Source organism: Gobio gobio (assembly GCF_949357685.1).
Source record: "Gobio gobio genome assembly, chromosome: 22".
NCBI classification, from domain to species: domain Eukaryota; kingdom Metazoa; phylum Chordata; class Actinopteri; order Cypriniformes; family Gobionidae; genus Gobio; species Gobio gobio.
In genome coordinates, this window is record NC_137118.1 from 18144442 (window position 1) to 18168704 (window position 24263).

A 24263-nucleotide genomic window follows, 5' to 3' on the forward strand; every position below is an offset into this window, starting at 1 on the left:
TAATATTAATGATGATAATAAACATCAATATAATAGAGGAAAATATTACAACATAACTTAAACTTAAATTAACAGTGTAACAAATTAGAACATTTGATACCACAGTGTTTTAACATATATATACACTCACATGTACTGAGGGTCACTGTGGTGGACAATAGGGAAACACACTGAGGTCAGACGCAACACACACACATTACACACACATTCACCTGCTGTCTCTCAGGCTGTGGCACTCACATACGTATCTCGCAGCCAGTGCTGCTGTATGTCCCTCTCCTAATATTATCTGTATTTGTTCTACTTCAGTCATGGCTGTAAAGTTCTTAATTAATGTATTCAATTTGTTAAAGTAGAGGTCTCTTATGGACATGTATTTTTGACAGTGAAGGAGGAAGTGCGTCTCTGTCTCGATCTCTCCTGTCCTACAGTGAACACACACCCTTTGCTCTCTGGGTAACCAGCTCTTTCTGTGTCTGCCCGTCTCGATGGCCAGACTGTGTGCACTGAGCCTGTACTTGGTCAGGATCCGTCTCTGCTTTGTGTCTCTGACACTCTGGAGATATTCTTCCAATTCATAATTTGACTTTAGAGTTCGATAGAATTGTAATTTACTTTGTAATTTAGTTTCCTGATCCCAATGTTCCAGATATGTATTCTTAGATTGTTTGATAATTTGGTTTATTCTGATGTTTGTGTGAGAAGCAGTGCTGGTCTGAGACTGGTTAGTGTTAGTAGGGTTAGTCGGGTTAGTCAGTCTCAGAACCAGCTGACTGAGGGGACTTTTGTCGGGGTTCAGTTCTTGGGTTTGTAACGCTTTAAAATGTAGCGATTCTGTGGGACTTGCTTTTAGGTGCATCCAGAATTTGAGGGCTCTTTTTTGCATATTAATAATCAAAGGGAATCGGCCTAATTCTGCCCTACATGCATTATTGGGTGTTTTTCTATGTATTTTTAGGATGAGTTTGTAGAATTCTGTGTGTAGGGCTTCTGTTGGATGTCTGTCCCATCTAGTGTAGCTCTGATCACTGAGTGGACCCCAAACCTCACTTCCATACAGCGCTATGGGCTGAATCACGCTATCAAATATTTTACACCAGATTGGAATTGGTAAGTCAATGTTTTGGAATTTTTTCTTAATGGCATATAGAGCTCTTCGAGCTTTGTCTTTGAGAGCATTCACTGCCATACTGAAACTCCCCGATGCAGTGATGACCAGGCCGAGGTAAGTGTACTGCATCGTGTGCTCTAGGGCGGTGCTGCCTAGACTGAACTGGTGTCTGTGTTCCTGACATCTGGGCTTTTTCTGAAAGACCATAATGTTGGTCTTTGTGAGGTTCACTGCCAGGGCCCAGTTCTGGCAGTAGTTCTCCAGCAGGTCCAGGTGCTGCTGTAGTCCCTGTGCAGTGGGTGACAGCAGCACCAGGTCGTCTGCATACAGCAGGAGCTTGATGTGTTCGTCTCCTAGAGTGAGTCCAGGGCCTGTCGACTGTTCCAGCTGCACCGCTAGTTCATTAATGTAAATGTTGAACAGCGTTGGACTCAGGCTACAGCCCTGCCGCACTCCTCTCTTCTGAGTGAAGAATTCTGTATGTTTGTTGCCAATTCGTATTGCACATTTGTTGTTCGAATACATTGATTTTATGATGTCATAAACTTTACCCCCTACACCGCTTTGTAAAAGTTTGTAGTATAATCCGTTGTGCCAAATAGAATCAAATGCTTTTTTGAAATCGACAAAGCATGCAAATATTTTTCCATTTTTGGTCTGTTTTACGTGTTTATTGATTAGGGTGTGTAGGGTGTAAATGTGGTCAGTAGTTCTGTGATTTGGAAGAAAGCCAATCTGACTCGGACTCAGGACATTGTGCTCGTTAAGGAAGTTTACAATTCTATTGTTTAAAATACTGCTAAATAACTTCCCCAGATTACTGCTCACACAAATGCCTCTGAAATTATTAGGGTCCAATTTATTTCCACTTTTGTGGATTGGGGTTATAAGTCCTTGGCTCCAGATGTCAGGAAAACAGCCTGAACTAAGTACAATGTTGAATAGTTTGAGCACAGCCGCCTGCAGCTCAGGTGTGCTGTGCTTCAGCATTTCACCCAGGATGCTGTCAGGACCACAAGATTTCTTACTTTTTTGGCTTTTGAGTTTGTTTGTCAATTCTTCGTGTGTAATTGGGAAGTCAAGTGGATTTTGATTATTTTTAATTGTTTCTTCATAAGTTTGTAGATTTTGTTTGATCAGATTATAATTGTCATTGAGTTGTTTTGGTGGGATTTCTTTATATAATTTTCCAAAATGCTTTGTCCAGATATCTCCATCTTGTATTGGTAGGTCTTGTGGTTTAGTTGTGCTCAGATTATTCCACATATCCCAGAACTGATTATTGTTGATTGAGTGTTCTATTTCCTGTAAACTTTTGGTCAGATGGTGTTGCTTTCTCACTCTAATTGTGTCTTTGTATTGTTTTAGTTTTGAACAGTATTCAGATCTTATGTCTGTGTTGTTTGGTTCTTTATGTTTCAGATTTGATAATTTTCTAAGTTGTTTTCTTAATGTTCTGCAGTCTGAGTCGAACCATTTTTCATCTTTTTGTGTTTTTTTAGTATATTTTTTGCCTTTCTTTTTCAATTCACTTTTATATGCTGCTTTTTCAAATATGTAATTGATTTCATTTGTAGCTGAATTCACACCATCTTTGGTTGTTTCGAATTTTGTAGTAATAAATGTATTTATCAGCTTTTTTAGTTCTTCCGAATTTAGGGCTTGAATAAATTTGTCTGGGCTGTCTTGAGCCCATCTGTATCTCTGCTGGACCTGATGCATTTTGCAGGTTTCCAGCCTGTTTTGTTCTGGTATATTGTGTGTTTTGATATAAATGTTAGTTTGGTTATGGTCAGAAAGCGGAGTTTGCTGTTTGACAGTGAATGCACTGAAGGAGGATGGGTCCATGTCAGTGATGGCGTAGTCAACTACACTAGCTCCAAGAGCTGAACAACACGTGAACCTCCCTAAAGAGTCCCCTCTGATCCTGCCGTTGAGGATGTACAGGCCCGAGGCTCGACAGAGGTGCACTAACTCTCTACCGTTTTTATTCACTGTTTGGTCAAGGTTGTTTCTTGGTGGGAGATTTTTTGTGAGACTCAGGGGGTTGTGACCAAACACATATTCATTGCCCTTTGGATCTATGTTATCCGGTTCAGATCCAGTTCTTGCATTAAAGTCTCCACACAGCAGCACATTTCCCTGGGCCTGGAAATGGCTGGTTTCTGTGTGGATGTTGTGCATGTATTCCTCATCATGGTAAGGGGAATCCGCTGGGGGAATGTAGATGGCACAGAGATATGTGTCTGTGTTTGAAATGCCAATTTGGTTGTTAAGTTTTATCCAGCAATGAAACTTTCCAACTGTAATAACAGAAATGTGTTTGGCCATATCCTCCCTGTACCACACCAGAATTCCTCCCGAGTCTCGTCCATGATGGACTGTACTTAATTTTACTGAGGGTACAATTATTTCATAGTAGCCTGAGGGACAGTAGGTAAGCGCATCATTTCGACACCAGGTTTCAGTCAAGATTATAATATCGGCATCTTTGATATTTTTAAGAAATTCTGGGTCTGTGCTTTTAGAACCAAATGTCGAAGAATGAAGACCCTGAATATTCCAACAACTTATTTGAAATGAACACATTAGTATTTTTAAAGATAAACCTATTTGGTAAGACAGAGAAAATAACTAATATAATTTAACTAATATAACATGTGAAGCTAATGTAGCTACATACATTGCAGGAATATTACATTAGTACACGTGTTTTTTTGTTTGTTTTTGTTTTGTTGCTTTGTTTTTTTTTTTGTTTTTTTTTTTTTTTTCTCGATAGAGCACTGTGTTGTGAATGTAGCTCTTATCTGTTCAGGAGCTGGTTGCACAGTGTGTGCAGCATCTCTCTGATCTGGCTCAGCTCACTGGCAGGGGTGGAGGTGGAGGGTGGAGCAGGAGGCCGGGCTGCAGCTTCAGCGTAGCTCTGTGCTCTCGGTTGCAGGGATTTCTCTTGGTGTGGGTGTGTGGGGTTTTTTGGTTTCTTCTTCTTGATGGCGGCTTGATGGTCGGCAGGTGGACGTGAAGTTGGTGACTGCAGGTTTACAGGGGTGTAGTGAGCCATAGGTGGCTGTGGGTGTGTTGGACGACGTGGGATGCTCGTCCAGCCGATGTCTTTCCTCACCGGGGTCGGAGGGGTGTGTCTGGGCATGTAGGGGTGAATGGGCCGGTGGTGTTCTGGAGTCGGTAGCAGGTGTCTCAGTGATGTTGGGCTACGGCCCAGGGCTGCATCTTTTAGGGTCTTTGCAAAAATACGCACTGCATCTTTGTGTAGGTGGAGGCCATCATATAGGTGTTGGAGGCCGATGTGGTGGTGGTGGACCAGGTGTACGTTTGGGAGTGCAGAACATCTGCGGGAAATTTCAGTATTGATGCTATAGATGATGTGTGGTGGTGTGTCGTGTCGTGGGAGAAGTGTAGAGATTACAATTCGGGATTCTGGGAACTTTTTGCTGGTGAATTCTGCCATTTTCCTGACAGCTTCAGCCATGTTGTTGCGCAGCGAGTGAAGGTCATTAGTCCCGGTGTGGATTATGACACAGGAGGGGTGTCCTGTGAAGTCTCTGATGATCTGGTGGGCGTGGCCTGTTGTGCTGCATCGTTTTGCAGTGACTTTTTGATGTGGGAAGAGTTTCTGTGGGTCCACAAACTTCCCATTCGAGTCCATAAGGAGGAGAACATCTGGATCAGGTTCTGTAGGGTGGGCAGGGGAGGTTTGTGTTTCTGCAGGTGTCTGTGTGTTTGTGGTAGGTTCGCTGTCTGTAGTAGTAGCTGTACTGCAGTGAAGTGTGTTGTCTTTTCTGTTTTCCTGTAGCTGCTCTCTCATTTCTTGCAGCTGTTTAGAGAGGTTCTCTTCTTTTCTCTCTTTGTCCTCCTCTAGCTTGCATATCTGCATGCGGAGAGTTTGGTTTTCTTCTCGCAGTTCTCTGAAAGCTCTTGTGAGCTCAGTGATGGAGGAGTTGGTGTCTTTCTTCAGCTGCCTGAGTTCATCTTTGAGCTCTTGGATGTAAATGTTTGTGTTGTGTGTGTCTGAGAGTTTGACTTGAGTGTGTTCTCTGAATTCAGTGAAGTCCAGTTCCAGCAAAGCTAAACTGTCTCTCAGTCGACGGTCGGATGGGGGAGGGGAAATAATCGCTGGGCCGTCCTCCTCAGAGTCTGTGCCGTCTGCATGAGGCTCATCTCTCTCCTCCTCTACTCTGGCCTTCAGCAGAGGGAAGATCTCCTCGAATAAGTTCAGGCTTGCCTCATTGCCTTGCAGGAGGAAGGTGCCTTTAGTATAGTAGGTTATGGTGAGAATGGGGTTGTCGTTGTCCAGCATTTCATCTTTACATATAGTTAACCTTCCACCTCGTCCGATTCCTTCTTTATAAATGTGCTTGTATTCCTCACAGATGGCTGTTTTCCATGCGGTAATCAGAGTGGTGTAGAAGATGAGGTTGTTCTTGATTCTTTTCCCATTGAGTTGAATGTAGTCAGCATACAGGAGATCAGGGTTGTCTCTGAGAGTTTTCTCCTTGTGTTTTTTTCGTGCCTGCACACTTCTGCACTTCTCTGGGTAAGACACCTCCCTGCACTCTGTGTGCGCCGGGGTCGCCATGGTGATCAGACTGGGCACTGAGCCAAAACTGCAGCTAGCTTTAGCTTTTAGCTTGTAATAATCAGGGATTTTACTAGAATAACATCAAAATATACAGTTTTTGTCCAAGTTTTTTGGCAGATAGAGCTCACCTCTCTGTTTAGTAACTGGAGATCAACAATTTTGGGATGTTTTTCAGCTGTAGTTCCTTTAAAAAATCTTTGAGCGTTTTGGAGGGAAATCTGCAGTTAGGTGATAGAGTGGTGATCCAGCAGCCAGATGCTAATCCACAGGTTCCAGTCTTATTTCTTTGATTAAAAAGTATTTTCTAGAAGAAAAATTTGTCTTTACCCGAATCCAAGTTGTTCCTCTGTTGTTTTTACTTGTTTGTTGTTGTTATCTCATTCTCTGTCTCACTTTTTGGCTTAATCTTTAAAACATTTTCAGGAGCTCATATTTAGAGTGGCTGATCAGATATCCAGGGGGCGTGGTCTATCTATCTATCTATCTATCTATCTATCTATCTATCTATCTATCTATCTATCTATCTATCTATCTATCTATCTATCTATCTATCTATCTATCTATCTATCTATCTATCTATCTATCTATCTATCTATCTATCTATCTATCTATCTATCTATCTGTCTGTCTGTCTGTCTGTCTGTCTGTCTGTCTGTCTGTCTATCTATCTGTCTCTCTAATATTTCTATATCCGTCCGTCCGTCCGTCCGTCCCTCCGTCCGTCTGTCTGTCTGTCTGTCTATCTATCTATCTATCTATCTATCTATCTATCTATCTATCTATCTATCTATCTATCTATCTATCTATCTGTCTGTCTGTCTGTCTGTCTGTCTGTCTGTCTGTCTGTCTGTCTGTCTGTCCGTCCGTCCGTCCGTCCGTCCGTCCGTCCGTCCGTCCGTCCGTCCGTCCGTCCGTCCGTCCGTCCGTCCGTCCGTCCGTCCGTCCGTCCGTCCGTCCGTCCGTCTAATCTATCTATCTATCTATCTATCTATCTATCTATCTATCTATCTATCTATCTATCTATCTATCTATCTATCTATCTATCTATCTATCTATCTATCTGTCTGTCTGTCTGTCTGTCTGTCTGTCTGTCTGTCTGTCTGTCTGTCTGTCTGTCTGTCTGTCTGTCTGTCTGTCTGTCTGTCTGTCTGTCTGTCTGTCTGTCTGTCTGTCTGTCTGTCTGTCTGTCTGTCTGTCTGTCTGTCTGTCTGTCTGTCTGTCCGTCCGTCCGTCCGTCCGTCCGTCCGTCCGTCCGTCCGTCCGTCCGTCCGTCCGTCCGTCCGTCCGTCCGTCCGTCCGTCCGTCCGTCCGTCTAATCTATCTATCTATCTATCTATCTATCTATCTATCTATCTATCTATCTATCTATCTATCTATCTATCTATCTATCTATCTATCTATCTATCTGTCTGTCTGTGTCTGACTAATATTTCTATCTATCTATCTGTCTAATATATGTCTATATGTCTATCTATCTATCTATCTATCTATCTATCTATCTATCTATCTATCTATCTATCTATCTATCTATCTATCTATCTATCTATCTATCTATCTATCTATCTATCTATCTATCTATCTGTCTGTCTGTCTGTCTGTCTGTCTGTCTGTCTGTCTGTCTGTCTGTCTCTCTAATATTTCTATATCTATCCGTCCGTCCGTCCCTCCGTCCGTCCGTCCATCTATCTATCTATCTATCTATCTATCTATCATCTATCTATCTATCTATCTATCTATCTATCTATCTATCTATCTATCTATCTATCTATCTATCTATCTATCTATCTATCTATCTATCTATCTATCTATCTATCTATCTATCTATCTATCTATCTATCTATCTATATGTCTGTCTGTCTGTCTATCTCTGTCGATCTGTCTGTCTATCTATCTGTGTCTGTCTATTATTTCTATCTGTCCGTCTGTCTGTCTGTCTATCTGTGTCTGTCTAATATATCTGTCTGTCTATCTATCTGTGTGTCTAATATTTCTATATCTATCCGTCCGTCCATCCCTCCGTCCGTCTATCTATCTATCTATCTATCTATCTATCTATCTATCTATCTATCTATCTATCTATCTATCTATCTATCTATCTATCTATCTATCTATCTATCTATCTATCTATCTATCTATCTATCTATCTATCTGTCTGTCTGTCTGTCTGTCTGTCTGTCTGTCTGTCTGTCTGTCTGTCTGTCTGTCTGTCTGTCTGTCTGTCTGTCTGTCTGTCTGTCTGTCTGTCTATCTATCTATCTATCTATCTATCTATCTATCTATCTATCTATCTATCTATCTATCTATCTATCTATCTATCTATCTATCTATCTATCTATCTATCTATCTATCTATCTATCTATCTATCTATCTATCTATCTATCTATCTATCTGTCTGTCTGTCTGTCTGTCTGTCTGTCTGTCTGTCTGTCTGTCTGTCTGTCTGTCTGTCTGTCTGTCTGTCTGTCTGTCTGTCTGTCTGTCTATCTATCTGTCTCTCTAATATTTCTATATCCGTCCGTCCGTCCGTCCGTCCCTCCGTCCGTCTGTCTGTCCGTCCGTCCGTCTAATCTATCTATCTATCTATCTATCTATCTATCTATCTATCTATCTATCTATCTATCTATCTATCTATCTATCTATCTATCTATCTATCTATCTATCTATCTATCTATCTATCTATCTATCTATCTATCTATCTATCTATCTATCTATCTATCTATCTATCTATCTGTCTATCTATCTATCTGTGTCGATCTGTCTGTCTATCTATCTGTGTCTGTCTAATATTTCTATCTGTCCGTCTGTCTGTCTGTCTGTCTATCTGTGTCTGTCTAATATATCTGTCTGTCTGTCTATCTATCTGTCTGTCTAATATTTCTATATCTATCCGTCCGTCCGTCCCTCCGTCTATCTATCTATCTATCTATCTATCTATCTATCTATCTATCTATCTATCTATCTATCTATCTATCTATCTATCTATCTATCTATCTATCTATCTATCTATCTATCTGTCTGTCTGTGTCTGACTAATATTTCTATCTATCTATCTGTCTAATATATGTCTATCTATCTATCTATCTATCTATCTATCTATCTATCTATCTATCTATCTATCTATCTATCTATCTATCTATCTATCTATCTATCTATCTATCTATCTATCTATCTATCTATCTATCTGTCTGTGTCTGACTAATATTTCTATCTATCTATCTGTCTAATATATGTCTATCTATCTATCTATCTATCTATCTATCTATCTATCTATCTATCTATCTATCTATCTATCTATCTATCTATCTATCTATCTATCTATCTATCTATCTATCTATCTAATATCTATCTATCTATCTATCTATCTATCTATCTATCTATCTATCTATCTATCTATCTATCTATCTATCTATCTGTCTGTGTCTGACTAATATTTCTATCTATCTATCTGTCTAATATATGTCTATCTATCTATCTATCTATCTATCTATCTATCTATCTATCTATCTATCTATCTATCTATCTATCTATCTATCTATCTATCTATCTATCTATCTATCTATCTATCTATCTATCTATCTATCTATCTATCTATCTATCTCTTCAACATTTTTAACTTTTCATTAAAACATCCAAATTCGTGTTCAATTCAATTATAAATGACATGAATCAATGTTTCAGTACATAAAGCCAGTGGCAGTCCTGTGCATACCCCTATGCTATGTCCAAGGGTTTGGGAAAATATTCCATGTCACTTCCTTCAGACTGCATTCTGTGCAGAGGATCACGTTCGTGACTGTAGTAGAGGCGGAGTTTAGGGTCAAAGTTTTTCACAGAATCCGGACTGTTGCTCCTGAAAAACAAAAATGCTGCGTTAGCGGTTAGCCACAACGTTCCAGCAACATAACTGGTAAATATACATTTTGTTGCACTGTAACTTTTCGTTCATTTTAAACTGAGCGCGCATTAAATAGTCTGGTTGACTGAATAATCTGACAAAATGTGTAATTTATGTCACTGTCGTATTCAAGTGAAATCAACCATTTAAATGAATAGATTATTGTCTTAAATGTAATTGTCGTCACTCGTAAACAGTGCACGTGAAAATTTCGTTGACTTTAAAGGTTCGAATGTCGCAGGAAATCACGAGTTAAGCTGTCACGGATGAAAAGTGTGTGTTTTATGATGCCTATCGAGGAGTCAGTGTCGCATAACAGGCAGACAATAGATTCATACTGGCATTTTGTTCAGTCAGATATGCTGTATTTTTGTTGTATATGGTGGCATTGAAAACTTTTCTTCAAGCCTAAGATTTGAATACTGAAACGCCATTTAAAGTGGCGATAATGTAGGCTATTGAACTGCTGTTATTTATGCATAGAGTATTTTAGATCCGATTAACCTGTTTGCTTCTTAATCTTTGTGAATCCAGTCATCCAAACTGTATCATTAAAATGGTATGTAATTGTTGTTGGGTACAATGAAACCAATATCTATGATTCATGATTTAATATTTGCCTTTTCTGCATGTTACCGTGTACATGTATAGCTTTATATTTTAATACTTTATATTTAATACTTTTTTATATTAATATTTTAATATTTTAATAATGTTTTAATGTTGCTTAAATCACGCCTGGGATGGTTATGACAACAATTAGCCCTGTTAGTCAGTGAATTGTATTTTAATTGTTAGAGTAAAATGTTATAGTTTGTTTAAAACAAGATTGTGCCTAACTTACATAAACTGACTTTAAAATAATAATAATGACTTGAGGAAAAGTTCACAAATCTGAATACTGAATATGTTAATTAAATACACATTCAGGTGCTGTTCCGTTTGTTTAGCGTTCAACTCATGTGACCCCTGAGGAAAATGTCCCGTTATTTGAAGCATTTCACCGCGGTGGGCGATGTGCAAAACACCGCCCCCCAGTGGCATGACGAGGAACCACACGATGCCAGTGAAGACTTGGAGCTCGCCACAGGGCAGCACTTGGAGCAGGTCAGCTTCAGGGACTCCCTAAGCCGCCTCTACAGAACAGAGAGGTTTCAGGTAAATCCTTACACTCTTGATATATGTATATGAATGTATAACATTTTGTTTACATCAATGAACGTAACTTTGGACTGTTATTTTGTCGATTAGATTGTGGTTGTGTGCTTGGTCGTCTTGGATGCAATTTTCGTTCTATGCGAGTTGCTTATTGACTTGTCTATCATTCAAGCAGACCATCACAGAATCGCCCCGCAGGTGAGTCCACTTTAGAAGCCCAGTCTGCACAAAATGTGGATTTAATGTGTCATGTGTCAACAGAAACATGACATGTCAGTGATTATTGTGTTTATCCGCTATCCAATTGTTCCCATCATCATTCCAGGTATTCCACTATCTCAGCCTCGCCCTTCTCACATTCTTCATGGTGGAGCTGTGTGGAAAAATCTATGCTTTTCGCTTAGAATTCCTCCACCATAAGTTTGAGGTGTTTGATGGGATTGTGGTGGTGGTATCCTTTATCCTGGATATTGTATATATCTCAAAGGAAGATGCATTTGATGCCATGGGGCTTCTGATCTTGCTCAGGCTGTGGAGAGTGGCCAGGATCATTAATGGTACGGGAATGGTTTTTACCCAGCAATAGAGCGAAGTAATCGCTTACTTTTCAGGTACCCTGGATCTGGAGGTGTTTTTCCCATTAATTTTCTTTTTAGGGATTAAAAAAAGAACAACAGAATATTACAAACTTCAATTTGGATTTAAAAAAATATGAAAGTATGATACAAGACTGCGTGCTTGAAATCTTTAATGAAGAAATACATTTTTCATCCTTATTTCATCCTTTTGTGAAAAACATTTGAAAGTCATTAAAATGTTTCAGTGTGATTAAATGGACACTATGTTAGATTTTTGGATCAAAATATCCAAAAACCACTAGAACAATGTAATATATTACATTATCCCAAATGTTTCCAAGAATGTTTAAATCCATAGAAATAGGCAATTTTAACCAGGAGATGGGCCGTGTCTGTGCGTCGCCTATCGATGACGTTATACCCCCATTACCCTCGACTTCCGGTTTTATTTTTTAGAAACACCAGACGCTTAATAATATGTGTTTTATTAGACAGGTGAGCAATCTATCTATGTTTGGAGACATTCATTTTCTAGAAAACTAATCATTGTTATATAGCTCAACACAGTTACTCTTATTGTTTAAATCTAATTTTCTTGATTTACCATGAGTACCATGTTTTACCATGCCTAATATTGATCTGCAGTGTGCAACAAGTGTCTCATATTAGCCGCTGAGTGAACGCACAGAGTAGCATTATAACTTTTAACACACTCAAATGTGTCTAATATAATAAAACATAGCTGCTTTACCCCATATACACATGACCGGAAGCGGAAGCGGTCGTCTGTGGCATAATAAAAGCTCCTCGAAATCAAGGTGTCATCAAGCTACGCCTTTTTTTTGAATAATCGACCTCTCGCAGCAAAAAATTACATATTGTGGCTTTAACTTACCAAACTGCTGGAATCAGTAATTATTGTTTCCATAATGCTCACAATCTGAGCCTGGGGGTTCACCAAGGTTCCGTACTTGGTCCATTTTACTTAAGTAATTGATTGTGTTTATGTACATTATCACAAAAAAATATATATCTCTACAGACAAAATATATAGTTGTTATACCTCTGGAACCCACTATTGCATTTTATTCCCTTAAAAATGTTCTTGTCTTTTCTTTCTGGTTTGCTCTCTTATAGGTATCTTGATGTCGGTGAAAAATCGTGCCCATCACAAAGTTCAGAAACTAAAGACGATCAATGAAAACCTTGTCCATCAAATCAATGACCTTCAAGAGCGGAACACAAAAATGGTGAGTAACTCTTCTTTAACATTAGTAAGGATTAATTGTATTAATTATGAAATTAATTAATTAAAATTTTCTACAGGACGAAGAAAACGTCAGGCTTCGTGTGCTCTTAAAACAGCACAGCATTGAGTTTTGATGCTCCAGGGTTATTCATTATACTCATCACAAAATGAGAAAGAGCTTAAGACTAATCATGTCTATTCATTCCATATGGAATGTGAAGGTCATGTTACAGTGTGACGTGTTTATTGTCCCTCAACGATCTCAATCTCTGTTCCCTGGCAGATCTTTAGCGGCACAAATAAGGGCAGATGGTTATTAAAGCCAGTGACCCAAGTAGGTCAAATAAATAAAAAAACAAAGAAAATCTATAAACCGCACAAGGTATAGTGGACATTTAAACTTAATAGATTGGTTGATTTTTCTTTTCTAAATGACTATTTTCCAAAAATCATAAGTATTGCTGTTTTATCTATGAACTGTACTTTTCTCTCAAATGTTTTTCTCATTATAAATGTCAATGTGTTTGTGCAACTGAAAGCTATGCAATAAATACTGTTTTGTAAAAAGATATGAAATGTTGATAGACCTGTTTGATGAATTGGCTTATTAACAGTAGTGGTATTTCATGGTTTTAAAAGTATTCTTTATTTTTAAAAATATGAATCCGCACATTATATACATGACTAGACAATATACACTATATACATTATATACACCTTTTTCTGAAAGAAAAAAAAGACTTGAGAATGGACAGTGAAACATGGTTTCAGAATGAGTGGTCTTCCTTACATATGATTGCCAAAAGTGATAGAGAAATATTTTATTATACAAATGGAAAGAAAAAGTCAAAGGGCAGTTTAGCATCGATTGTAGGAGGAACTTTGAATCCTGGACTGGCAGATGCAGACACATCAATAAAACTCACAGAGCTTGTGACCGACAGAAGACCACTGGCACTGGTAAGGAGAGCCTAAACAAAGAAAGGTTCCAATGTTAACTTTCTATTTGTGGCCAGTTGGATAAACTGCTCAGACTAGTCTTAGAATTTAGTCATTCATTTCTCATTACGTTCTTAAGACACAATCTTAACAAAGTGGCTATGTTTATGCAACTGGCCCCTGATTTCACATAAAACATGATTTTATTAAAGGGTAAGTTCACCCAAAAATGAAAATTCTGTCATTAATTACTCACCCTCAAGTTGTTCCAAACCCACAAGACCTTCGTTCATCTTCGGAACACAAATTAAGATCTTTTTTTATGAAATCCGAGAGCTCTCTGACAGCAATTTAATTACCACTTTCAAGGCCCAGAAAGGTAGGAAAGACATTGTTAAAATATGTGACTCCAGTGGTTCAACCTTAATTTTATGAAGTGACAAGAATACCTTTTGTGCGCAAAAAACAAACAAAAATAACTTCATATTCAACAATTTCTTCTCATCTGCCAGTCTCCTACGCAGTTTACGTTGTTACCGCAGTGCAGTGCTTCCTAGTTCTACATCAGAACGCAGGCTCACCATTGGCCAATGCTGTTCACATGAACACCGCGACCCATGCATGCAATGGTGATCTGGCGTTCTGATGTAGAACTAGGAAGCTCTACACTGTATTTACAATGCAAACTTCATAGGAGACTGAAAAGTATTCTCGTCGCCTCATAGCATTAAGGTTGAAACACTGGAGATACATGGACTATTGTAACAATGTTTTTACTAACTTTCTGGGCCTTGAAAGTGGTAATTAAATTGCTGTCTATCAAGGGGTCAGAAAACCCTTGGATTTTATCAAAAATATCTTAACTTGTGTTCTGCTGGTTTTATGGGTTTGGAACAACGTGAGGGTGAGTAATTTATTACAGAATCTTAATTTTTGGTTGAAATAACCCTAAAATGAGGGTAACGTTGAGCCATGCTTTTGTGGTAGATACCTAAAAAATATTATGGGCATCTACTGTATGTTGACTGTCCAGACAATTTTAACTGTGATTCGAGAAAAGAGCTTGTGTTTTAATAAATAAAAGTTTTACATAATGGCTAAAAGTCATGAAAATGTTGTGGTATATTAACTTACCAAACTGCTGGTGTTAGTAATGATTGTTTCTATGGCGCTCACAATGTGAGCCTGGGGATTCACCAAGGTTCCGTACTTGGTCCACTTTATTTCAAGATGGTAAGACAGTGGTATGCTGCAAGCCTGCGTGCCCTTGGTAAACCGTAAAACAGGACATTAGTTGAAAGAATAAACAGTGGTTTGCAAATCAGCTTTGCATCATGTCAAAATTTCCCCTAACTTAGACACTTCTCTTTAAAGAAATTCTCAAAGTGTAAGAACTTCAGCATGAGTTCTCCATTCCACACAGAGAAAATGAAAGTATGCTGTTGTTTACCGATGTTACTGTTTGGTTTTGTATTGGTACCCAGTCCAAGGGGTTCTGAGGCAAGGAATTCCCAAACGAAGCCACATGATCGGGGAAGCTCTGCCCTTTTAGTGCCCATAAAATGACTTCAGATACCAGAGAACAATTAACCCCATCAGACAGCCTACAGGAAGGGAGGACATGAATGCACATTTAATAGTAATGGTGATTAATATTACTTAATTAATTGTTGGACAATGCTTGTCTAATTCATCAAAACACAAATTATTCAATAATCATTATTATTATTATTACAATAGCCTCTTACTTCAGAGTGCAGCCTGATACCATGTCAATCCCAAACAAGACAGGGGAGCGCAGAGACGAGCCAAGCAAGCAATCCTGATTTTCAGAGTTTTGGAGGATAGTGAGTGATCCTTTTGGGTCAGCGGACTGAACTATCCCAGTAAAACAGGGGTCAAGGACTGTGCCACAACAGTGGATGTTTGGATACATGACAGGCTTTGCATTTATTTATTGAAATATATTATGGAAATGAAACAATTTTGAAATAATTCTAAATAAATAATAATAATTTGTGAATTTGTGAAATGAATTAACATGATGTCACACACAACATATTTTCAGAAACATTAATACACTGTAAACCCAAATAAATTGGGCTAACTCAAAAAATTTGAGGTAATCAGTTACAATTTTAAGTAAGCAGAACTATCAAGATTTGAGTTTTTAGTACTCATGCATGTTAATTGCTCCTAACTCGAGGTAGTTAAATTAATGTTAGTGCCTCAGTGACTACTTCACGCAGGGAAGCTGTCAATCTCAGCTGTCAATCATGACGCCACACCCCCCGTTTTAAACCAAACTTATTTAAAAAAAAAACGAACACTTGAAATGAAACCATTGTGATGAAAACTGCCTAAAATTACAGAAGCCATCTTTGGGGGGAAATTATTTGAAGTGTAATTTGATTGTTTAGTTTGTCTCGCTTCCATTAGAATACAAAGCGGTCTTGGGGGTTATGAGTTAACACGAGTGCGGCAGGCTTGGTTATAATAAAGGATATTCTGCAGTTCTTGTTCCGGCCACAAGGGGCCGTCCCACCACATAGCCAGGATTGCCACTAAAACGTAACCCTGCTGTGCTAGAGATCTCCTGTCAAAAGATGTACGCAAAACTATTACTTCCTTCTTGATAAGATATGATTGAAGAGTTTTCAAGAAAATATTGAAAGGCTAGAATTAAATACCTGCAAGAATGTAATAACGAAGTCCTGTTGAATGGGCACCGTGACACTTTTAATGGCTCCAAGCAAAAACGATGCCAACACATTACGGATTTCCCCAGCTTCACTGTACCAGACAGTGTATTTCACCTGACAGAATAGTCATGACCTTGTTAAACAGCTTATGACTCATTTCAGATTTCTGTTATACTAGTAATATGTGCATTATGTGCACACCTGCTGAACAACATTGTTGCAGATGTCACCAGTCTCCAGGAGCACAGGAAAATAGGCAGCACTGTCAGCTGGGTCCACTGGCGTCCGCGTGCCCTCCAAAGACTGCAGGGTAATGGCTGCCACTTCCACACCAATGACCTCAGGTAACAAACAAAATGTGTGTAAAGATAAACTGCAATGAAACAATGTCTTTGAATGCAAATAGTACAACATGTGAAATTCCACTTACTTTAGCTTCCTGTTTTTTTCCCTAGAGAAAACAAACAGAGGTTGTTAAATGACATACCATCCAAACGGTCAATAAAGCCCCTTTGAAACGTTGGTTTGAAGACCAAGGAACTCACAGAACGGATGTTGAAATTAATATAAGTCCTCAAGCCCAGAGCTTCAAGTTTTGCACAGTCACGCGCCAATTCAAAGCTCCTCATACATCGGCTTGTCTGGTCCTTCAGAAAAGCTGTTAAATAACAGGGAAATCTATGTTTAGCAACAGATAAGATGATCTAGTCTGGTGCAAGTGGATCAACCCCAACAGGAAAACTATATAAACAAACCCTATGTATCAAAGTACCTTTAAAGGTCCCCTTCTTCGCGATTCCATTGTTCAAACTTTAGTTAGTGTGTAATGTTGCTGTTAGAGCATAAATAATACCTGTAAAATTATAAAGCTCAAAGTTCAATGCCAAGCGAGATATTTTATTTAACAGAAGTTCCCTTTCAAAGCCTACAGCGAACGGCTGGCTTGGACTACATCCTGGTACTTCCTTCTTTAATTACGTCAGTAGAGCAGTAGAACAGACTAACCTCCGCCCACAAAGAAACGCGAAAAAGGGGGCGCGGTCTTGTTGCTCCCGCGTGGAGAAGCGGAAGGTCGCGTGGAGAAAAGGAACTGTTGCGTTGAGTGTGTTTATCGCCATGTCATCGAGACGCTGTTATTTTCATCCAGGAGTCAAATCACCTTTGTTTGGCTTTCCCAGGGACGCTGTAGAGATTATTGAACGCATACATCTCTCCGTTAAGAGGCGTGACCTTTCCAACGTGCGCTAAGCTGCTGTCAAATTACAACACAGGAACCGCTTTCACGTGCGCTAAGCTGTGGTCGAATCACAGCACGGGAACCGCTGGCACAATCAGAACTCGTTACGTGTTACGTGTTTCTTTATAGAACAAGGAAATCACCAGCCGTTTTTAGGACAGTGGAAACAGCGGTATACAGATATGTAAATAGTGTGAAAAATACTGTGTTTTTTTACACGCGAAACATGAACACATGTTATATTGCACACTGTAAACACAATCAAAGCTTCAAAAAAACACGAAGAACGGGACCTTTAAGACAAATCATTTCATTCGGCGGCCATCTTTGAAACAACTCTCGGGCATGCAAGTGCAGCTCCTATCTCTTTGAATGGGGAAACATTAAACTCTCCAAAAATGTTTGCCAAGCTCACGATTAAAGTTCATATTTTAAATCACCAATGAAATCGGACAACAACTGTCTCATAAATTTGGTTTCTAAACGCTCGAATCGTGACCAAGCCTCTTAGAAAACTGCCTGTTTCTATAGCAACTGGAGCCAGCTGCAGTAATGCAATGACTTTACTCATCAACGATCAGCTCTTTCATTTAGAAGGCGGGGCTTATTCGCCATATTGGGCATTGTACTCTCTCCCATTCAGTAATTGGAGTCTTCCTTAAGTCTTTGCCCTATATATTACACTTTGACATGTGAATTGTACCACACCGCACAGTTGCTGCTATAGATATGAATATCTATGTTTCCATCCACCTGTTTTATGTGAATTTTGGGGTATTGCATAAAAAACATTGGGTGGAAATGCCAAGATGCATATAAATTCAGAAAATGTGCATTAAAAAAACGTACACACTCAATTGAGGCACATCATTTTTTATCCGATAAGGATAAACTATGATGGAAACACATTTACTAAATAAATCCCTCGATGCACAATAAAAAAAGTCATGTGGCTTTGCCTTAAAGGGATAATTCACCCAAAAATGATCCCATGATTTACTCACCCTCAAGCCATCCTAGGTGTACATGACATTCTTCTTTATGACGAATACAATCAGAATTATATAAAAATATAGCTGCAAGCAGCAATACCGGGGCCAAGCACAACAGAAGCAAACAGCTAGCAGCAGACCAACTGAAAAAATGAGTGAAGACATTTGAAGCAAAAATGTTAAAACCCCACATTAAAACATTGAGTTGTATTGAGGCAATTTCATATTTTGTTTAATTATAGCGCCACCAAGAGGCACAATCCAAATTTTTTTTATGTGTCTTTGGAGTGAGCCCATACATGTGTGTGTCAATTTTGGTGAAAATATCTCATTTCGTTTTGGAGTTATAGACATGTATATGAAAAAACATGTAAAAAATGACTGACACCTGACTTTGATTGGATTTTACTACCCCTTACTATCAATATTTTGACATTAGGGTATTAGCATGACCTATGTTTCTGATTTTCTGGCACTGGTTTCGTCTCGATCGGACTAGTGGTTTTGAAGATATCAGCGAACGTTTTTTTAAGCGCTAAATTACCGCGCTGCACAAACTATATGCTGAAACCTGGCAAGTCTGGTATCGTTGAAATTCTCCACTAGGTGGTGCTGTTTCGAAACTTCTCAGGCTCCTTCAGGGCATCGTGTTGATGGCCCATACTGAGTTTCGTAACAATCCGTTGATGCGTTCATAAAATACAGCATTTTAGCACATAATTTAAAATGTCCGACAGCCAAAATGGCCGATATCGGATATCAGACGACTCGGCATGCCATCCTGAATCTAACGATACCCCTTTTATGATTTTTGGACAAACGGGTCAGAAGTTATAAGCAAAAATAGCATTTATATTAATATATTTTTTGTATCTCCGGACCAGTAGGTGGCGCTGCGCCGAAACGCTGCATGCTACCTCAGGTCATGCTTGTGATGACTTGTACCAAGTTTGGTTTGAATACGATAAAGCGTTGCGGAGATATAGCCTTAAGTGTATTTTTGCAACAGCTACGTAAAATTTGTTTGCGCGTTTATCAAAAACGATTTGACGAATCAACTTGAATTCCATGTTTTTTTGTCAGCATGGTCTGAAGATGATCTGATTCAATTTCCGTGTAAATCGGACCAACGGCCTAGGAGGAGTTTGAAAAAGTTGGTTTTCGGTCAATTAAAAATGGCAGGAAAATGTATAAGACGGAAAATGACGTCATAGGGTGCAATCGAATCGGCTTGAGCCAAGGAATCAGAGGGGGAAATTATTTTGTTTCTAGCCATTAGGGTTCAAAAGTTATTAGCATAAACATGAGTGATACTTTGGACAGTTGATGGCGCTAGAGGGAATGATTTAGAGACTCCAAATTTGGTGTGTTTACTATTGGTACTGACCTCTTTCAGTGTACCAAATTTCACAGCTTTCCCGCAAACGGTTCTATGGGCTGCCATAGAATTCAATGGCAGAATAATAAGAAGAAATCTAACGATTTAAAAATGTCTTGGCTAATCCAAGCATTATAATGGCAGTAATAAGCCCAAAGAAGTGCATCCATCCATTATAAAAGTAATTCACAAGGCTCCGGGGGGTTAATAAAGCTCTTATTAACCCCCCGGAGCCTTGTGAGTTACTTTCATAATGGAAGGAGGCACTTTTTTGGGCTTCAAATTTTGGGCTGCCATTTACTGCCATTATGAAGCTTGGAAGAGCCAGGACATTTTTAAATATAACTCCGATTGTATGCGTCTGAAAGAAGAATGTCATATACACCTAGGATGGCTTAAGGGGGGGTAAATAAATCATGGGGTAATTTTTATTTTTGGGTGAACTATCCCTTTAAAAGATCATCCAAGATTGCCTAACTGGGTTAACCATGGGACTAATTTAATTGCACAGCATCTCAATTGTTGGTTTGGTCATCCTGAAATGCCTATGCCAAAGTCTATCATTAAAATGTTTTGGTATAATGACCTCCCAGAAGAGTCTCACATGATTGCATTCCGAACGAAAGATAACATGACAGCGTTTGTTGCGTTTCATCTATGCGCTCTGAGGCGCAAGTCATTTATGATGTAGGCTACAAAACAATTACAGATTTTTATTACAGATATTTTGCACCAATTTCCCAACTATTTTGTTCTCTTGAACACATGGGATGGAAACAGTTCTTTAATCGCAAATAATTTAGGGAATATTCCAATTTCATGCATTTGCTTAACTTTGGATGGAGACTACGTGATACCTCAAATCACGCAGCTTGCTGTTGCTATCAAAATGGGTGAAAAATTCCCTTAGCACTGTGGCCGCAACTTCATGGACATGCAGCACTAACATTTTCTTTGGAAAAAGTTTTTGTTCTGTCTACCTGCAGGGTTTGCGTCTAAACAGTGAGCTGTGCCCGCGGCGGCAGGAAAGGTGAAAAACTCCAGCTCCCCATCCGCATTCACTGTTTGAATGACATCTCCATACTGAGGACAGAACAGAGACAGAAGGGTTGCTTAAACATTGGAAACATCAATTCAAATTGTGCGTTTTCAGGAGAACATACAATAGCTGCGTCTGATTTTGAAGCCTGTGTCCTCCGGAGGTCGCATTTAAGGAAAGTAACCGTTAAATTGCAAAGTAAGAAAGAAATTACATTATTTTACACCTCACGAGGAATTAGTCAATTTTATTACAGTTACGTATGCAGCCTTCAAATGTGACCTCCGGATGACGCAGCTAATAATATGTCATATTAAATGGGGAACGGATAGGCCTATACAGTAATCTAATTCTTTTAAAGTTACACTTTCCGCTTCTGCAGAAGAACAACCATCCTGACATTTTAAAAATCAATATGTTTTGGGATAAAAGTAAAAACATTGGCAGAGAGAGTGAAATTGTATATCAGTGCAGGCACTGGTCGATTATAATCATATTAAATCTGATTCAGCGCTGTTTCCTACATGTAACCTGATGCTAATTTAAGTGTCAGAACAAAGACAAATTATAGAATATTAATTTTTGGTTGAACTATCCCATTAACAAATATTCAAAAACGTTACTTGGTATCCTGGTGAATTTCCCACATCAGGACTTTGAAGTGCACTGGTCATGCTCAGACGGCCAAAGAAGAATCCCAAAAATCGGCCAAAAAGGGAGTCAAAATTCTCCTCAGTGGGAACTTCTGGTGTTGCAAACGTCAAGCCTTCTTCATCTTAAAAGGAACCAAGGGTGAAATTTAAACTGATTTAAAACTATTCACAGTGTCGAATTCTTGAATTACGATTTACTTTACTGTAAATCCACTTTATAATGTACCGTCCATTATTGCTTAATAGAATGAAGGGGTATTAGAGCTTAATAATTAAATGAAGAATTAATTCTAAAGATTTCACGGATTGCCGTACAGTTAGCAGACTGAATGCAGAAGACATCAGGGTTGAGCACTCGCTGGACAGTGGACTGAACTTGAGATAAACCATCTTGTGTAGAGCTCAGGGAATAGACAGCCGACTCCCGGTTGCACATTCTGGGGTCATTACTGTAAGGACATAGAAAGTAGTCACTCATGAAGATTTCTTTTTTATAAAATAATTATCTAAAAACTGTCAACAACCAAATACAAACACAAACACAAAATCAAGTCAGAAAGGGTACAATGTCCCGTTATAAATATTTTATTCCAATATCACAAATTCTATTTAATCCCAAGTCATCATATAATGCAACATTTGAACACTGAATTTAAATTAGTTTTATTATAAATTATTATTCATAATATGTTTTCAACTCATATTTGAATACCATATTTAGATATGGTACTTGGTATGGATGAGGTTAATTTTCAGGTTTAAAATAAATAAAACGTTTTTTTTTTAAATAATAAATTATATATACAGTACCGGTCAAAAGTTATTATTTTAATAGTAAGAAATCTCTTCTGCTCACCAAGGCTGCATTTATTTGATCAAAAATACAGAAAAAAAACTGTAATATTGTGAAATATTATTGCAATTTAAAATAATGGTTTTCTATTTTAATATACCTTAAAATATAATTTATTTCTGTGATGCAAAGCTGAATTTTCCTCAGCCATTACTCCAGTCTTAAGTGTCACATGATCCTTCAGAAATCATTTTAATATGATGATTTATTATAAATGTTGGAAACAATTGTGCTGCTTAATATTTTTGTTAAACCTGTGATACTTTTTTCAGGATTCTTTGATCTTTGATAATTTTTATTTTATTTTAAAGAACAGCATTGTATTAATACTTTTATTCAGCAAGGATATGTTAAATTGATCAAAAGTGATAGTGAAAGATTTATATTGTCAGAAAAGATTTCTATTTTGAATAAATGCTGTTCTTTTTAACGTTTTATTCATCAATGAATCCTGAAAAAAGTATCACACATTCCAAAAAAATATTAAGCAGCACAACTGTCTCCAACATTGATAATAAATCATCATATTAAAATGATTTCTGAAGGATCATGTGACAATTAAGAAATTAATTATATTTATAAATATAAATAATTATACATTTTAAAGTATTTTAAAATAGAAAACCATTATTTTAAGTTGTAATAATATTTCACAATATTACTGCTTTGTTCTGTATTTTTGATCAAATAAATGCAGGCTTGATGAGTATAAGAGACTTCATAAAAGTGCTACAACTAAACAAAAGTAAACTAATATGGTTGATCTGTAAGTCTTTTAATTTAGCATTCATCATTATAAAATACATGACTATGAATCATAATAAATAAATAGTTCACCCAAAAAATACAAATTCAGAACATTCTGCCTAACTTATGTTTACCACTGGTGAAAGAAAATAATACAAGTTTGGAATGACAATAAATGATGAAAGAATGTTCATTTTTTTAATGAAATGCTCATTTAAATGTTCCTTCTTTTACCTAGCTAGTTACGCTACTTATATAAAAGGGATAACCACATCTACTATTCCAGTTTCTTCTTGAAGCAGATCTTACCTGACTCTCTGTACTGAGCAGTCAGTGAAGAGAGACAGTTCCTCTGCACAGTCTGGATCACAGCAGCAGTTTATGTCGCACTGCTCGTTCTGTAGGTTGCATGGACACAGCTGAACGACTGAAGGGAAAGGAGGGTATTAGGCTGAAACTAGTAAACAAGCACACTGTTTTTGGTCAGATTAGTAAGGCATCACATTCCTACCATCGGTGACCGGGGCAGGGAGGACACCGGACAGGAGCAGAGGCGGTGCTGTTGTGGCGGCTCGCGGGGATTCGGGGGTCGCGTCGGGGATGAGGCTCTCCGAGGACTCGGTCTGGTCGGGTAATGCGGTCGCGGATTCGGGCGTCCAGGCTGTTGGAGGGGGGGAATTAGACGAAGAAGAACGGTCTCCTAGCTCCGTGAAATTAAGCGATTCATCTCGATCAGAAGACGTGTCGTTTGTGTCTCTGAGTGTTACATTAATGTTTCCTGTAGTGTTCGTGTCTTCAATGCAGAGCGCGATTTCTAAATATGTCAGAATAATAAGACAACACAACGCCGCCATGCTTGGTTACAGTGCGCTGTCATTGGTATCTAGGAAGTGAAGTGCATTGTGGGATTGCGAGGCTGCACATCCCATTAAAATCCAAACCGAGCAGATTCCTGTGGCTCTTCTATTTATGAGAGTAAAATATTATTTAATAAATTCATGGGTCAAACTGTGTGGTTATAACAATTTGGAAATGTCATACTCTTTCGATTATCAATTATGCAAAGCGTGATCCAACAAGAAAAGTTGTGTTTGTTAGGGATGTAATATTTTGCTAAGAAAAATAAATCAGTGTT

At 38.4% G+C, this 24263-nt stretch overlaps 2 protein-coding genes across 3 annotated transcripts; one reads left to right on the forward strand and one right to left on the reverse strand.

The window, feature by feature from the left end:
• Nucleotides 1–9384: 9384 nt before the first annotated feature.
• On the forward strand, nt 9385–13150 carry hvcn1 (hydrogen voltage-gated channel 1). 2 transcript variants are annotated; one of them, XM_079804652.1, is made up of 6 exons: nt 9385–9615; nt 10554–10761; nt 10855–10959; nt 11087–11318; nt 12477–12589; nt 12666–13150. In XM_079804652.1, exons 2-6 carry the CDS (start codon nt 10582–10584, stop codon nt 12720–12722), a joined length of 687 nt encoding a protein of 228 aa, XP_079660778.1. In that variant the 5' UTR covers nt 9385–9615; nt 10554–10581; the 3' UTR covers nt 12723–13150. The 2 variants fall into 2 exon arrangements, with proteins under 2 accessions (XP_079660778.1, XP_079660777.1); XM_079804651.1 differs by having other exon boundaries at nt 9510–9615; nt 10534–10761.
• Nucleotides 13151–13213: 63 nt separating this feature from the next.
• tctn1 (tectonic family member 1) lies at nt 13214–24012 on the reverse strand. The gene is made up of 14 exons (XM_079804650.1): nt 23640–24012; nt 23438–23555; nt 21844–21977; nt 21499–21650; nt 20817–20919; nt 16775–16887; nt 16660–16680; nt 16431–16568; nt 16218–16343; nt 16035–16123; nt 15276–15413; nt 14978–15131; nt 14662–14793; nt 13214–13559 (listed from the first exon to the last, which is right to left on the reverse strand). The coding sequence occupies exons 1-14, from the start codon at nt 23980–23982 to the stop codon at nt 13413–13415; spliced, it is 1908 nt and encodes a 635-aa protein (XP_079660776.1). The 5' UTR covers nt 23983–24012; the 3' UTR covers nt 13214–13412.
• Between the last annotated feature and the right edge of the window lie 251 nt (nt 24013–24263).

Excerpts from the sequence above, each read along its gene's own strand:
- tctn1 (XM_079804650.1), bottom strand. The coding sequence starts at position 23,982 with ATGGCGGCGTTGTGTTGTCTTATTATTCTGACATATTTAGAAATCGCG. Across the intron at positions 23,556-23,639 it reads CCCTGCCCCGGTCACCGATG|TCGTTCAGCTGTGTCCATGC; the intron begins GTAGGAATGTGA and ends CTTTCCCTTCAG. Across the intron at positions 13,560-14,661 it reads TTACTAACACCAGCAGTTTG|GCTCTCCTTACCAGTGCCAG; the intron begins GTAAGTTAATAT and ends TTCTTTGTTTAG.
- hvcn1 (XM_079804652.1), top strand. The coding sequence starts at position 10,582 with ATGTCCCGTTATTTGAAGCATTTCACCGCGGTGGGCGATGTGCAAAAC. Across the intron at positions 10,762-10,854 it reads ACAGAACAGAGAGGTTTCAG|ATTGTGGTTGTGTGCTTGGT; the intron begins GTAAATCCTTAC and ends TTTGTCGATTAG. Across the intron at positions 11,319-12,476 it reads AGTGGCCAGGATCATTAATG|GTATCTTGATGTCGGTGAAA; the intron begins GTACGGGAATGG and ends GCTCTCTTATAG.